The following is a 16491-nucleotide window of genomic DNA, read 5'->3' on the forward strand; positions in this document are numbered from 1 at the left end:
TTTTAAAAAATAAATCTTTTCCCAAAGAGTTAGATGAAATATATCTCATCACACCAAATTGATCTTAATGTCATGAAACTATGCTTTGGGTAGAAGAATCAAGGTGACCAAAATGATCAATTTGTGTAAATTCATAGAAATACATTATAGTACTTTCTTGAAATGCAAATCCCATGGGAAAGTTATTGTAAAATAACAAATGCATAATAATATGTATCAAAACTCTGAGCACACAATTGTTTTAACCATTATAGAGAGGGTAAATTTAACTGTCTAAATGAAGTTTTTTTGCATTACTTGACTACCAAGTAATTCACCTGAATTATTTATTCCATATTTTAACTGGGTAGCTTCTGGTCACTAAATGTGCTGTTTCTCCTATACTGTAACTTTTTCCTTCTGATGTATATTTTAAATCCCTGAATGGAAAGGTTTAATGAACATTGGTCGTTATTTTGGGGGAGGGGGGTTGGTCTTTATTTTTGATGAATTATTCCTTAAAACATTTTTTATTAAACTCATCATAAATTTAAATAGCTACAAAAGTTCCAACATTTTATAGTGACATTTAACAATTAAAAATTACTCTTTTAAAACATCAGATGACATTTGAATTGCCACATGATTTGATACTCATCACATATTTTTAAAATTTAAGAACAATAATCTCAATCAAAATTCAAACAGGTCCTAAAATTTATGTAGAAATGCAAAGAGTCAAGAACAGTCAAGACTGTTTGAAGAACGAGAAAATGACAGACCTTGTTCAACCAGATAGCAAGGCCTATAGAGTGATAGAGATTAGAATACTATCATATTCACCAAGGGCTAACCAAGTCGACAAATGGAATAGAGTGAGAAGCTGGAGATCCCTGCAGAGAGGGACATTTGATTTGAAATAGGTAGCATGGCCGATCAATGGGTAAAGGGTGATCTTTTCAGTTAATGAGGGAAAAGTGAACTCCTCTGACACCATAAATAAAAATCAGTTCTAGGTAAATTATAAACCAAAATATAAAAAGTTAATCATTAAAGGTTTCAGAAGGTAATAAGCACACAAAAAAGTATTAAAGAAATGATGAATAAATTTGGATACATTAAAACAAAAATTTGTATTCACCAAAAATACCACTGAAGAATGAAAAGCCATAGAAAGGGAGAAAATATTTTCAGCATATGTCGTTATATGACTGCAATAAAAGATTTGAACTCAATATTTGAAGAAAAATCAAAAGACAGAGAACCTGGAGAACCTGATGAAACAGGTTTCTCTGTATAGGCATTATCGACATTCGGGATACTTCTTTGTTGTGGTGGTGGGGAGGTGGTCTTGGCAGTGGGGGTGGGGACTATCCTATGCATTATAGGATGTTTAGCAGCATTTTTGGTTCTTACCCTTGGGATGCCAATATCATCTTCCTAATCGTGACAACAAAAAATACACCCAGCCATTGCCAAATGTTCCCTAGGGGAAGGAGTAAAATCATCTCTGGTTGTGAACCACTCAATGAGCAGAAAGCATAAACAAGATTTTGAAAAGGAAATCCAAATGTCAACCAACAAATGAAAATTTGATCAATGTATTAGTAATCAAGGAAATGCAAAAGGAAATCACTTTGAGATATCAAGCACACCCATTATTATAAAATCTACCTACTGTTAGTAAAACAAAGGGTGTTGGGAATTCTTGGGCACTGTAGTTAGTTTAAACTGAAACAAGCACTTTGGAAAACAGCCTAGCCTGATCTCATCAAGAAAAAGTTACACATAATTCAGGCCAAGCAACTCCATTTTTTTGAAGCATATATCCTGGGAAAATTCATTCTCGTGTGCACCTGGATACATGTAAAAGAATGTTCACAGCAACATTTTTTGGTAATGTCCAAAGGCTAGAAATAACCTAAATGTTCAATAATAGTGTGATATATAAATAAATTGTGGTACATTCATTCAATGGACACTATACAGTATTGAAAATGAATGAATAAAAGAAATATGCAAGCAAGGATGCATTTCAGTTAAAATACTGAGTGATGGAAGACAGAAAAAGAACACATACACTTGATTCCATTTATAAAATGTTCAAAAATGAGCATAATTAAGCTTTATTTTAGAGATGCATACCTAGTAGTGAAATTATAAGAAAAACCACAAAATGAGTATTAGAAATCAGGATGAAGATACCTATTGTGGATAATGGAGAAGGAAAGTGATATAAAGTGCCAAAGACAGAGAGGGGCTGTTATTTCTGACTTAAGTGTTGGCTTTGTGATGTTTATTACATTGCATATTTTATGATTGTGCACTCTTCTGTATATGTGTTATATTTGACAGTTTTCAAAAGGTAATAAAGACTTTAAACATTTCTTTAAAAATAAAAGAAATCTTTTCTTTTCCTAAAACTATTATTTTCATTTTTCTCCTTCACATTCTTTTAAAGATTTTGTCCATTCATTGGAGAGAGAGAGCACACAAGCGCATAAGCAGTGGGAGGGGCAGAGGGAGAAGGAGAAGCAGACTCTCCACTGAGCAGGGAGTCTGATGTGGGGCTGCATTCCAAGACCCCAAAATCATGACCTGAGCCAAAGTCAGATGCTTAACCAACTGAGCCACCCAGGCACCCCTCTTCCTTCACATTTTTATCCTAAACTAATATTTTTGTGCTTGAGTTTATTGATCACCTGTCAAATTTAAGTATAATAAAAATGTATATATAAGTTGAAATTAAATTTTTGTGTTTTTTTCTATGACAGTAAGTCTCCACAGTATGGAATCTCATTGTCATTAACACATTTTTAAAACACATTTTCTTAGGGTTGTTGTTATTACAATTATTATTAATACACAATTTATTAAAACAACATAATTACATTGCACTTTGATAAATAATTGCTGCACATAAAAGTGAACTTTTATTGGAAAAGTATCTATTAATGAGCTGATGATCAAAATTATTCTCATCTGTTTATGAAATAGAAAGGCATACAGTTAGAAGTAATATCCAGAACTAGCATATTATTGTAATTTTACTAAGAGTGTTAGGAGATAGTTAATATTTTATAAGCTGAAATAAAGTGAGGCCTGATTTTAATAAGAACATTTCACAATATTATTTGATAAAATAGGTTTTAGTTACCTGGTGGAATAACACTCAGTTGGAAGAAAATCATTTCAAAATATTTTTATCCATGGGTTTTAGCTAAGATATCATGAGTAATTTGGCAGTCCTGTAAATAATTTACTCTTGAATTAAAAAAATTGTGATTGTAGGTTAACTTTCAAAAATGTGTCAAAAGGAGTTTCACAGATCTGCTCCTCAGTGAAGCAACAATAGTTGATGAAAATTATATATTAAACAAAAAGTAAAGTGTCTGGAAATTGTCCTAAGGGCATACAGCAAGTATTTATTCAAGAAAATCTATTAGGGGCACCTGGGTGGCTCAGTTGGTTAGCATCCAACTCTGGATTTCTGCTCAGGTCATGATCCCTGGGTCATGATGCTGAGCCCCACATTGGCTCTGAGCTATGGGTGGAGCCTACTTAAGATTTTTTTCTCTCCCTCTCCTTTTGCCCCACCCCCTGGACTTGTGCTTGCCTGCTTTCTCTCTCATGCTAAGAAAGAAAGAAAGAAAGAAAGAAAGAAAGAAAGAAAGAAAATAAAAAAAACGAAAATCCATTTAATATCAGTAAGAACAGCAAGTCTTTGGTATTTGAGTCACCACCTTCTCCTCTCCCACCCCCCAGTTCAGTGTGGCAGAAGTTCTACTCTATGTGGGTTCAGCCAAGAACACAGGTTGCAGTCTACCTCCAGCTCCCTGATGAGGACTATGGTATCTTCCTGGGAGGAGCAGGTTGCTAACGTTTCTCATACTCCCTCACAGCTTCATGTTGAAAGAGCTCTATTTTTAAGGCAAGAGAGGCTAAGAGTTCTGGGTCTTCTATCCGGCCCTACTCATAGGGCAGAAGTTCTATTACAGAGGTAGCAGGCAGAGAACAAGCCCCCAATTGCCCAATTGTCAGAAGGGGTAAACCATAAATATCAGAGGCTACCACCCCTGCTCAGTGCCTGCTTATAAAGCAGGGGTGTCACTCCAAGAGAAGTGAGAGACTGTCCCTGTTCCCAGTAGGGGCATTGAGGTTTTGCTCAAGCAGGAGAAATAAGCTGTAAGAGCAGAGAACTCTGAAGCTCTCCAAAAGAGAACTGAATTTATCTGGAACAGAACAGAGTATGGGGAAGTTTATTATGGCATTCTGGAAAACAATGGAGAATTTGCGGGTAAGCAATGAGGAAGAGACTGGTAGCTCTATGAGAGCAACAGGCTAGACTGTAAACCAGATAAGAGTTGACCAAAGACAACCGAGGGAAGAGTTAAGAAGAGCTCTCCTGAGATTGGAACAAACTTGAAAGACTGGCCTCAGAGACTACCTCTGCAAAGGATCAGAACTTAACTGAATCAAATGGTGAAGCAGTTTATGCCCCAGTGCACTGATGGAAACAGTAGAGCAATCAACCACCAAGTAATGGAGTCTGACAGCTAGGAGTGAAACCAACAGAGTAGATAGCTTAACAGAGAAACCAGGGAAAGAGACAGAGGGAGTCCTGGTCAAACCATTGTCATCGCTGGATGACTGTGGATTTATCAAGGCTGCATCCTCTGAGGAGTGACATCAGGGGCTGTACACTGTGGGAGGAAATAGATTTTGTTAAAATAGTTCAACCAAGTCATTAAAATATTAAAAATCAAAGAACAAATTCTGGGGCTGGGGGTAAGAAATCAAGATTCAGAGTTGCTACAATACATTGTCCAAACTGCCCAGTTAAAAAAAAACAAAAACAAAAACTGGATGGGAATTTATGAGACATGCAAAGAAGCAAGAAAGTGTAACCCATACACAAGAAATAAATGTAGTCAACAAAATGCCTTGAGAGGGCTCGGAGGTTAGAGTTAGCAAACATATTATAATGTGTTCAAAGACCTACAGAAAACCATGCTTAAGGATATTAAGGTAGGTATAATGACAATGTCTCAATAAATAGAGAATATCAGTAAATAGATATAAACTATGAAAAGAACTGAATATTATAATAACTGAATAAAAACAAATATTTAGAGGGCTCAACAGATTTGAGCTGACAGAAGAAAGAATCAGCAAACTTAAAGATAGATCAACAGAGATTATACAGTCTGAAAAAGAGAGAGAGAGAGAGAGAGAGAACAGAAATAATGGCTGAAAACTCCCCAAATTTGATGAGAAATATTAATCTACATATTCAAGAAACTCAACAAATTCTAAGTAAAATAAGCCCAAGGATATCTGCATCCAGACTCATCATAGTTAAAGAGTTAAATGCCAAAAACAAAAGCAAATTATGGAAAATAACAAAATAAACATGATTTGTCCCATATAAAGGAACCTCAGTAAGATTAACAGTGGATTTTTCAGACACATGGTAATCCAGAAGGCAGTAGGACATACTCAAAGTACTGAAAGAAAAAAAATATACATTTGCATATGTATATAATTATATTTTTGAGCCTATAACACTTAGAAATGTAATATATTTGGCAATAAGAGCATAGGAGGCAGGTGGGAGCAAACCTACATTATGATAAGGAAATGATACCAGGTGGTGACTCAAATCCATAGGAATAAATGAATAGAATCAGAAATGATAAATAAGAAGATTAATATAACAAACCCTATTGATACATATTTTCTCTTCCATGTCTCAGCTCCTTTAAAAAATAAAAAATTAAATAAAGTAATAAAACAATGTATTTTGGGGTTTGTAACACATATAGATATGATATAAAAACAATAACACAAATTAGGAGGGGGTGGAAGAAGGAATAGAGCTATATAGGAATAACCTTATTATCTCTAGCTGGAATTAAATAGTCTAAATCTGAAGTATATTTTGAAATTTAGGAACTATATGGTAAACCCTAGACCAACTCCCAAGAAGATACCTTTAAAAATATGGAAAAATCATAAAAATATTTAAATGTTACACTAAAAAATATCTACTCACTACAAAAGAAAGCAGTAGAGGAAAAGAGGAACAAAAAAGAAAACAGGAAGTAAAATGACAGATAAAAATCCAACTGCATCAATAACATTGAATATGATTAGATTAAAATACAATAAAAAGGCAGACACTGCCAGATTAAAAATAAGGATTTAACTATATGTTATCTACAGGAGACACACTTTAGATTTAAATACACAAATAAGTTGAAAGTAAAAGGATGAAAAAAGATATACAATGGAAATAATTAAAAACAACAAGGAAATAGAAGACTTAAACAACTATAAAACAACATGATCAAACAGACATCTATAGAATATTCCTTGCAACAATAGCAGAATATACTTATTTCTCAAGTGCAAATGGAACAGTCTCCAGGATAAACTATATATTAGGCCATAAAACAAACTTTAATAAATTTGGAAGTATAGAAACTTAAAAATGGAAAGAACAGCTCATGTTCATAGATGTTATCATAGTAATACTCCCCAAATTGATCTATAGATTCAATATCATCCTTTTCAAAATCCCAACTGACTTATTTGAAGAAATTGATAATCTGATTCTAAAATATATATGGAAATTCAAAGGACCCAAAATAGTAAAAACAATCTTGAAAATGAAGAACAAAGCTATAAAACTCAACTTACTAACTTCAAAATATAGAAATTACTACAAAGCTACAGTAATCAAGACCAACTGATACTGGTATAAAAACAGATATGTAGATCAATGGGATAGAATTGAGAGACCAGAAACAACCCTTTACATCAGTCAACTTAGGGTCAATTGATTTTTGACAAGGATACATAGATCATTCAATGGGGAGAAGGATAGTATTTTCAACTAATGGTGTTGGGGCAACTGGATAGCCACATAAAGTTATTTTTGTACTACTTCCTTACACCCTACACAAACAAATTAACTCAAAATGGGCCAAAGTCCTAAGGAACTAACAGTATAAAACTCTTATAAGAAATCTTATGTCAAAGCCAAAGCCTTCTTAGAGATACCAGATGGACAAACAACCAAATTAGAAACAAATTTGATTTTATCAAAATTAGAAACTTTTGTGTTTCAAAGAATCATGAAGAAAGTGATAAGACACCCCATAGAATCGGATAAAATACTTGCAAATCATATATCTGATAAGGGGCGTGTATCCAGGATATATAAAGAACTCTTAAAATTCAATAATATAAAGACAATCCTATGAAAAAAAATGGACAAAGAATCTGAAGACGTTTCTCAGAGATTTACAAATAGCCAATAAACTCATGAAAAGATACTCATCATGCATCATTAACCATCAGATACATGTAAATCAAAACCACAATGAGCAACCACTTCACACCCACCAGGATGGTTTAATCAAAGATTAGTAACAAATGTTAACAAAGATGTGGAGAATTTGGAATCTTCATACATTGCAGATAGGCATGAAAAATGGTACAATTGCTTTGGAAAACATTCTGGCAGTTCTTCAAAATGTTAAACAGAATCAGCATGTTTCCCAGCTATTCCACTTCTAGGTATATACCCAAGAGATGTGGAAACATATGTCCACATGAAAACTTGTATGCAAATGTTCATACCTACATTATAACAGCCAAAAAAGCAGATATAATCCAAGTGTCCATCCTCTGATGAGTGGATAAATTGTGATATATCTGTACAATGGAATATTATTTTGATAAAAAAAGGAATACAGTATTGTTACAGGTGACAGCATGGCTAAAGCTTGAAAACCCTATGGTAAGTGGAAGACGACATGTACAAAAGACCACACACATATTGTATGATTCCACTTATATGAAGTATCTAGAATAGGCAAATCCATAGAAACAAAGCATATTAGTGATTGCGTAGGGCTGGGGAGTTTGGAAGACATGAGGAGTAGCTGCTAATGGGGAATGGGTTTCTTCTTTGGAGTGATCATATATCCTAAAATTGATTATGGCAACAGTTGTACAACTCTGCGAAAATATTAAAAACTACTGAATTATATATTCATATGGATAAATTTTACGGTGTATGAATTACATCTCAATGAAACTTCGAAAAATTTGACTCTAAAATTACTCTCTTTAATGTTCAGTGAAGTTTTTCTTTGCAATTAATGACAAGTCTTGGGAATATATATTGAGAATAGCTAAAAAGCTTTATTTAAAGCCATGTTTTTTCTTTAGAGTTTTTGCTAGCGCTCTTCTTCCACTGATGTCAAGAGACTTTCCCCTTGAGGGTTATATATTCCTTAATAGTAGTCCAAAAAAGGAAGAAGGAAATTTTTCAACAAAAATTCTTAAGTATACCATACTCTACTATGCATTTGAATGCATGGACCCCAATAGCACTTTTTCTACTACCTTGTGTATTCTTTTTCTGTTTCTGCTGTAACAAATTACCAGCAACCAAGTGGCTTCAACAACTCATTTGTTATCTTGTCATTCTGTAGTTGAGAAACCATGCAGACCTCCCTGGATTAAAATTAAGTTGTCTCCAAGGCAGCATTTCTTCTGAAGACTCGGGGAGACAATCTGTTCCCTTGCCTTCTCCAGTTTCTAGAGGCTTTCTATATTCCATGGTTCATGTCCTCCTTCCTCCATCTTCAAAATCAGCAATGAAAGTCAAGTCCTCCTGACATTGCATCATTTGACATAGCGTGCATTATCACATCTCTTTCCTGGCTCCTTCCTCTGCATCTCTCTTCCATTTGTAAACACCCTCTGATTACCTTGGGCCCGCCTGAATAATTCAGAACAAACAATCTGCCAATTTTAAGGTCAGGTGATTATATCTTATTTCCACCTGCAGCCTTAATTCTGGGGATTAGGACATGGACTTCCTTAGGGGGCCATTATTCTGCTTACCACATCATGATTTTCTCCTGGTAGAAATGTGTATAAAATAAAGTAGTGGAGAAAGCCATATGGGTTTGAGGTAGTTTGGTTAATCAATAAAGGAGGATTTCTCTTTTGGCCAGTGTGCTATAGTAAATTCTGGCATGAGTGAAGGGTAGGCCTTCATCTTATAAAGTGGAGAGAAGGCTATTGTGAACTCAAGCCTGTTCTTAGGCTAACCAATTTTAGGGGAAAAATAAATGTGGAAATTGAGGATCTGGAATAGGATTCATTGGTTTCAAATTATTGGGATGGCACACCTATCTAAAGATTTCCCATAACCCAGGACCCTAGTTAGATGATCATTCATTTGGGGCAGTGGTTTCCAAATGGCGCTGATTTCATAATTACCCGAGACTTTAAAAAAAATGGAACTAGATTTTCAGGCTTTAATCTAGACCTGCTAAATCAGAAGATCAGAAAGTAGAGACCCAAAAGATGTTTTGAATTTCTTTTTTTCTTTCTCTTTCTTTCTTTCTTTCTTTCTTTCTTTCTTTCTTTCTTTCTTTCTTTCTTTCTTTCTTTTTTTTTTAAGATTTTATTTATTTGAGAAAGAGAGAGAGCACGAGGGTGGGGATAGGGGCAGAGAAAGAGGGAGAATCAGGCTTCCTGCTGAGCAGGGAGCTCCACAACGGGCTTGATCCCAGGACTCCCAGGATCATGACCTGAGCTGGAGGCAGACACTTAACTTATTGAGCCACCCAAGTGCCCCTGTTTTGAATAATTTCTTTAGTTGATTCTGATAATTAGCCAAATTTGATAACTACTCATTTAGAAAACAAAGGGGATTGAATTAGTGATAATAGAAGATTCATGTATTCACCAACTTTTTTCTATTAATTGCTTGTTAGTTTTGAAAGTTAAAGGACATTTAAATGTGACCTAGAACTTTGGACAGTCTGACCAATGTGCAGCCAATAGAGAAATCTGAAAGTATCATTCTTTCTCACTTCCAAGAAATCATGCAGCCACAGAAAACTAGAACTGTTGGGTTTTTTCCTCTTTTGGCATATCTACTCTGCCATTATAAACTATGCCTTATTTGAATTTGTCTTTGTTAATTTGTTGTAAAGTGATTAATTTATTCTTATTCCATAGATACAATCAATGTAAGAATACAGTAATACCTATGGTCACTTTGAATTTATACCAAAATTGTGATGTGCCAAGTCATGGTTATAATTCCTATCTAAAATCTATGAATTTGCATATTTTCTGCACCTTACAGGCAAAATGTTGATATTTTTTGTTAATTTAATAACATTTCCAGAAATAAGAAGAGACACCTTTTAATAAAATATACAGTAAATTAGGAGGACACTGTTGATCATGGAACATGCACATAATATATATCTTAAAAAGACTGAAATTTTGCATTTCCTCTGTAGATATCACACCACAGAAAGAAACTCAGGAAGGAATTCCACCCCCGACACAGAGTCAGGAACCCCTGAAGCCTCAGGAGAATATATCACGACCCATTCACCATCCTTTAGTTTTAAAAACTAACTTTGAGGAAGAAGAGGAGGAAAGAGATGAACAAAATGGTTAGTAAGGCTTTTCTCAGATTTACAATGCACATTCAAAAACCCTACCATGTTGTTTTTTTTTTTTTACATATTTTTTAACTGTGAGGGGTTTATAAAGTAATGTATTAGGCAGATTTTGGTAAGAAAATAGCTTGAATTTTATAAAGTATATTCAATTCATTATGTTCTAATTTGTTCTATGTCTATACATAGCTTATGATCATTTGGCTTGGAGGGTTTTTGTTGTATGATGGCTGGGAGATAGATCTCATTTAAATATGTACAGTTGCTTAAACTGATTTTTCTAATACGTGAAAAATAGCAATTCGAGACATTTACCAGTATGCAAATTATTGATTTTAAAAATTAAAAAGAAAAACATCCATGAGAACATTGGGATTTTTCATTCTGATTTATATAGTTTCATATTATTCGATTTTGGACAATTTAATTAAAAATATATATCCTATAGATGCTTCTAGTTTATGGACAAAGACTCCTGAAGAAATTGAAGAAAAAAGATCCATAAAGGAGATGTGTTATAAATCTGGTAAGAAATCAAACATTTGTGGTTTTTCTAATGCTCGATGTGACAAATATACTAACCTCTACTTTTCTAATGGGAGATTAGGTGAATACTACAGATTCCATACTCCTCCGGACATTTCATCATCAAAAAGCATAGCCTCTACAGCAGACAAAGAGTTAGAAAAGCCTTTGGAAAATGGCAGCGAATTGCAAGAAGGTAAGGAAGGAAAAGGCGGCATTTCAAGGTGATATATAAGAGATACTTGGTGTGATAGGCTGTGAATTATTTAGTAAGATGTACACTAGAGTTACGTGATAAATAATACATCAGAATTGAGGGTGTGGAGGAAGTGCTTTTATCAGATGACCTATATTTAATATGAAAAGCTGTTATTAGTGTAATTATGCTTTCCCAGCGGAGCTACAGAATGAATAGGCTTCGTAAGCGCATGGCGGCACTACTCCCCCGATGCAGTAATTCTGTAAATAACTGGCTTTTACCATTTATTTTTCGTTGGAAATAAACTTCCCTGTGAATGAGGTGCATATTTTTTTCTCTGTGAATAGAAAGGACAACCTAGCCCTAGAAGGACAAAAGGGAGATCACAGAATGACGTTAGTCATTCAACAAGGATACATTTGTTCATTGAATGAGTGCCTATGTGTACCAGGCAATTTCAGAAGTCACGCATGTGGATTATTCCAAGGCTGGGGCTTTCATTGGTCTTATGTTTTGGTGAATCTTACTTTAATGTTGGTAAACATTTTGCCCTTGAAGGCAAGATAAGAACATTTTCTGGATATAAAACCAGAAACTCAGAGAAAATCCATGGATGCCATGAGTTTATATAGTTGTCTTGCCACTAGAATGAGCTGAAAAGTTTTGCTGCAGTAGGAGATTTGAATTCTTTCCTCTCCCTAAAAATAAAAAATGGTAGTTGGGAAAATGTCCCAACATCAAGATGAGGGTAGGATAAAGTAGAGGATCAAAAGTAGAATGCTTGCCGACGTGGCAAACTATTTAAACATATGGCGGTAGGTGGCAGCAACATACCATTAGATGTTAGAATGACTGGCGAGACAGCTGACAGGTGGGCACCCCATCTAGAGAAGGGCACATTGCCCGCATTTCCTAGACAAGGAAAAAAGAAAACAAATAAAACAAGCTAGCAATGAATATAAAAAGGGTAGATTAGAAAGATAATGACATGTACTTTCACTTTATATTATGGTTTTAAAAGCCTTTTATTTTTAAATAATTTCAGTTATTCATGAATAGCCTTCACCAGATTTCCCAAATGTTATATTCTACACATTTAATTTTTCACTTTCTTTCTCTAAATATACATATTGTGATTTTTTTTCTAAACTGTTTGTGCAAGAGTAAGTTGCAGATATGCTGCCCCTACATAATTCTTACTTAACTTTGGTATAAATATCAAAATCAGGAAATTACCACTGATACCATATTATTTACAGAATTTTTAAAAACAAATTTCACCAGCTGTACCATCAATGTCCTTTATAGCCAAATGAACTTTTTTCCTGATTTAGAATCCAATCTAGAATCATATGGTGCATTAGATTACCATAACTCTCTTATTCTGCTTTTAATAGCTTATTTTAGAAGAAAATTATCTAGAGATGTATAAGAAAAACACTAAGAATTATTTAATTATCACCGTATAACTACCATTTGTCAGTGGTAGACTCTAATACTTTTCATTCAATTTGTTCCTGATAAGGAAATATAATCAAAAGAAATATTACAAAATTCATTATATGAAGAACACATCAAATAGTTAAATATATTATACATACATAATAATGTTAGATTGTTTAAATTTTTAAATTGCCATTTAATAAATAATCCACATAGGAAAATAAACTTGTTATTTTCTTGATAATTATAAAATTTGCTTAAAATTTCTATATTTATAAATTTATTGTTCATCATACCACTATGCAAACAATACTTGCATTAACTTTTAGACTTTTTACTATCATCATGAATTCTATAGACTTATGTAAGCACCTAATGGCTCCTGGGGTGATTTTTTTCTTTTTCCTTTTCTAATTTTTCCTTAATTTTGTAGGGGATGGCCTTACAGTTCCAACAAAATTTAGCCTATTTGAAAGGCAAGGTGAGATAAAAGCATCATTGGATAGGAAACCAAGGACTGACATTGCTGCTTTTGAAAATGGAGGTGAGTTAAGTTATTCCTGGTTGATTCTGAATATATCACCATATAATAAATGAGTCTGAATTTCCTCTCTCATAACAAATTTTGTTTTTTCAAAATCTTTTTGATATTTTTATTGTTGGCTTTGGGTAAGGAACTTGAGGCCTGGAAATGTATATAATCAGTTGCCATAGATGAATCCCTATAGGAGAATGTCTGACACATTATGTGTACTCTGTGAATATTTGTAGAATAAATGATTTTATGTTCAAACAATTGAATGACTGGGTGAATGGAGACATGTTTATAGAATTTACAGATGACTGGAAGTTAATATGCTGGATCAAGGAGCCAAATTTAATAAGGTAAACTGAAACTGTGATACACATAAAGTCTTGCATTTAAGTTCAAGACCTTAATGGTAGATTTTCGTCAAGGTGGGAAAGACTTGACATGATATAGATTGTGAAGAAAAAAATAAGTGTTTTGTTGGCCACAAGGTTTAAAAATGATTCAGTAATGGGTGTCAGGTACCAAATAGCTCAGGTAAACACATATTGAATTATTAGGAGTAGTATAGGAAGATAATTAAATGTGGTAAGCCATTTAAAGTATTCGGTAGAGTGTCGGACACATAGAAAAATGCTCTATAAATATGAATTATTATTAAACTAGTTCCACTGATTTCTGTAATGGTAGTCCACATGTGTGTCATTTAAAAGGTTACTTGAAACAAATATTTTATGTTATGAAAGGGTAACTTGTATGGTGAAGAATCTGGAAATTAAGTATATAAGTAATATTTAAAGCAATTATGGATACTTATCTTGGAAAATAGAAGACCTTTAAGGAGCATAAAAATTGCTCTCATATCTCTGAACATGTTATATTGAAGATAAATTATATTTACTCTGAGTAACTCTAAAGGATGGTAAAGGGTAGAAGTAAAGATTTATATATGTTAAAGGAAATTTAACTGTGTTGACTATGTGAATTTTTTTGCAATTATCTCGATGTAAGTGTACATACTATATATTCATATACATACATATACAAGTATTAATCTAAAGATATGTGATATGTGTAGAGATGTGGGTGATTATCACTGAGAAGTGTTTAAATAAAACTGGGAAAAAGGTGTACTGTAGAAAAGGATAATTTTGTGTTGGAAGATAGTTTTGTACAACTTTCTACCACCATGGCCACTGACCACAAGGTATTGTCATAGGAGGTGACTGTTATGTTCCACAGAGGATCATATTTCTTGGAGTAGATGAAAATGAAGCTTTAACAGAAGAGAAGGAAATCACCATGTCAAAATGTTCAAATAGTAAAGGTAAATGAACCACCCTATAATTTTAATCCATTCATAATTTGGATAGATAGGTTAAATACAAAACTTGACACTTGTAGAAACCAATAGAAGAGGTGAGGTAATAAATAAAAATACACATTAAATACAGTGAATAGGAGTCAAAAACTCTTAAGGTTTCAGGCCTGGTCTGTTCCTCATTGTTTGACCATGAGACCATCTCTCTTAGCTTCCGTTTCCTTATCTAAAATATTGGCCTGTTGAACTACATAATTTCTAGGAGTCTTGATAGCTCTACTGTTACTGGTTCCGTTAAATAGTAAAACCAAGTCCTCCTTAGTTTCTTTTTCCAACTTCAAATACTCAGTGTGATTGAATTTTCTTAGAAAGCTTTGTTTGTGAACACTGTGAAAAGTATTAATCTCACGATGATGTCTATGACCTCCCCATTTTATAATTATTATTAGTCTGTGAATAATCAAGAGATATGATAATAAAATCCATCCTTTATAGTTCTATATTCCCGTTATACCAGGCTTAGAATCCCCCAGCTGGTACCTCTCTGCTAGGCAACTCTCTCAGTCACAAACTAAAGGTATAGCTGTCCTGTAATTAGAGGGCTTAATGTATTCTCCATCCAAATACTAACTAACTTCATCTACTGTTTTCCCCACCATTAAATAAATGTTCTCAAGAATAGGTTAAGGCACTTATGATCAATGGGAAATGACATGTAAGTCTCTTTTCATCTCTCTCAGAGATGGAAACATTTTGCCCAATCAAAAATACAAAAACCCCAAACCAAAAAAATTCTAACTATACTAATAGCATTTGCTACAATTCACATTTAGCTGTTTAAGTTTAAACTAAAATGAAATAAAACTAAAAAAATTAATCTCTTCAGTTGCAATAGCCATGTTTCAAGTGCTCAGTATCCACATGTGACTAGTGGCTATCATTTTGTACAGTACAAACTGAGACTATTTCCATCACTGTATATAGCTCTGTTGGGCAGTCCTGCTCCAAAGCATAGAACACACAAAAGTTTTTAATTTAACTTATTTCTCGAACATTAATTTAAATAATCATATTTGATTTAAAATTAATAAACTTCTGATTCTTTTATATGAATGTATTAAAAATATTGCCACAAATGCATAATTTATATATTGAAGATATGTCTGTATATTGGATTTTTAATATTTTGTTAGTGGCAAACTTTGGGGACTCATTGCCATAGTGATTAGGGAATTTCAGTGATGAATTATAAAAATTAATATATGTATATATATTTTTTAAAGGTATGCCCATCATATAATGTTTGAAAAGTGAAATACCAACTGAAAGCTTCTTTTACTAATATTGACATTTTATTTTCTTAATTTGCTTTAAAAGATAACAAGGACAGCCCTCATCCAAAGCGTTCCCTAACTACCCGACTAGTACCTACAACGCATGTATTAAATGCTACTGAGAATATCAGTATGAAGTGCAGAGAGGACCCCTCTTCAAGTGAGACATTAGCTCTATCACTTTTTGGCCTTAGATATATTTGTCTTATCATGGATTTGTTTTGCTTATTTGAAATAGAATTTTTAAAAAGAAAGAAAAAAGGATGGTTTGAAAATTATTCAGGATTAAGAACTAAAAACAATATTCTTCTACTAACTCTGACAACGAATTGTGATGTAGGTCCTAGTAAATTATATATGTTCCCACTAGTTTAATTTAGGTATTAAAATTAATGATAATACTACCTTCTCGGAAGATTCATTAGTATAGCATTTTAAATTTAACCCATAGTGGGATACACTGACAGGTTTTTATTATGTTTTGGACTATTTTTCATGATTTGGCTTCTCCTTGCCATTCAGTATTCTGAGCTACTTCTCTTGATACAATTAAGACTCATGAATCTTCCTGTTTCCTTCCTTCCTTCCTTTCCTTTATTTCATTTCCTGAGCCCCTGTACTGTTCTTGGATCCCAGCCAGGCACCGAAGGAAACCA

At 33.5% G+C, this 16491-nt stretch overlaps 1 protein-coding gene across 2 annotated transcripts in view; it reads left to right on the top strand.

Annotated features, from left to right (window-relative positions):
• The window catches only part of CUNH12orf50 (chromosome unknown C12orf50 homolog), a 34268-nt gene that overhangs the window by 11263 nt on the left and 6514 nt on the right, over positions 1–16491 (top strand). Inside the window, exons 4-9 of one of the 2 annotated variants that reach the window (XM_026499619.3) lie at positions 10320–10478; positions 10933–11010; positions 11092–11205; positions 13085–13195; positions 14400–14507; positions 15879–15995. In XM_026499619.3, coding sequence (XP_026355404.3) covers positions 10320–10478; positions 10933–11010; positions 11092–11205; positions 13085–13195; positions 14400–14507; positions 15879–15995 — 687 coding nt within the window. The remainder of the gene's footprint in view (positions 1–10319; positions 10479–10932; positions 11011–11091; positions 11206–13084; positions 13196–14399; positions 14508–15878; positions 15996–16491) is intronic. The other variant, XM_026499620.2, reaches the window with a different exon arrangement.

The sequence above is a fragment of the Ursus arctos genome, unplaced genomic scaffold, assembly GCF_023065955.2.
Source record: "Ursus arctos isolate Adak ecotype North America unplaced genomic scaffold, UrsArc2.0 scaffold_21, whole genome shotgun sequence".
Taxonomy (NCBI): domain Eukaryota; kingdom Metazoa; phylum Chordata; class Mammalia; order Carnivora; family Ursidae; genus Ursus; species Ursus arctos.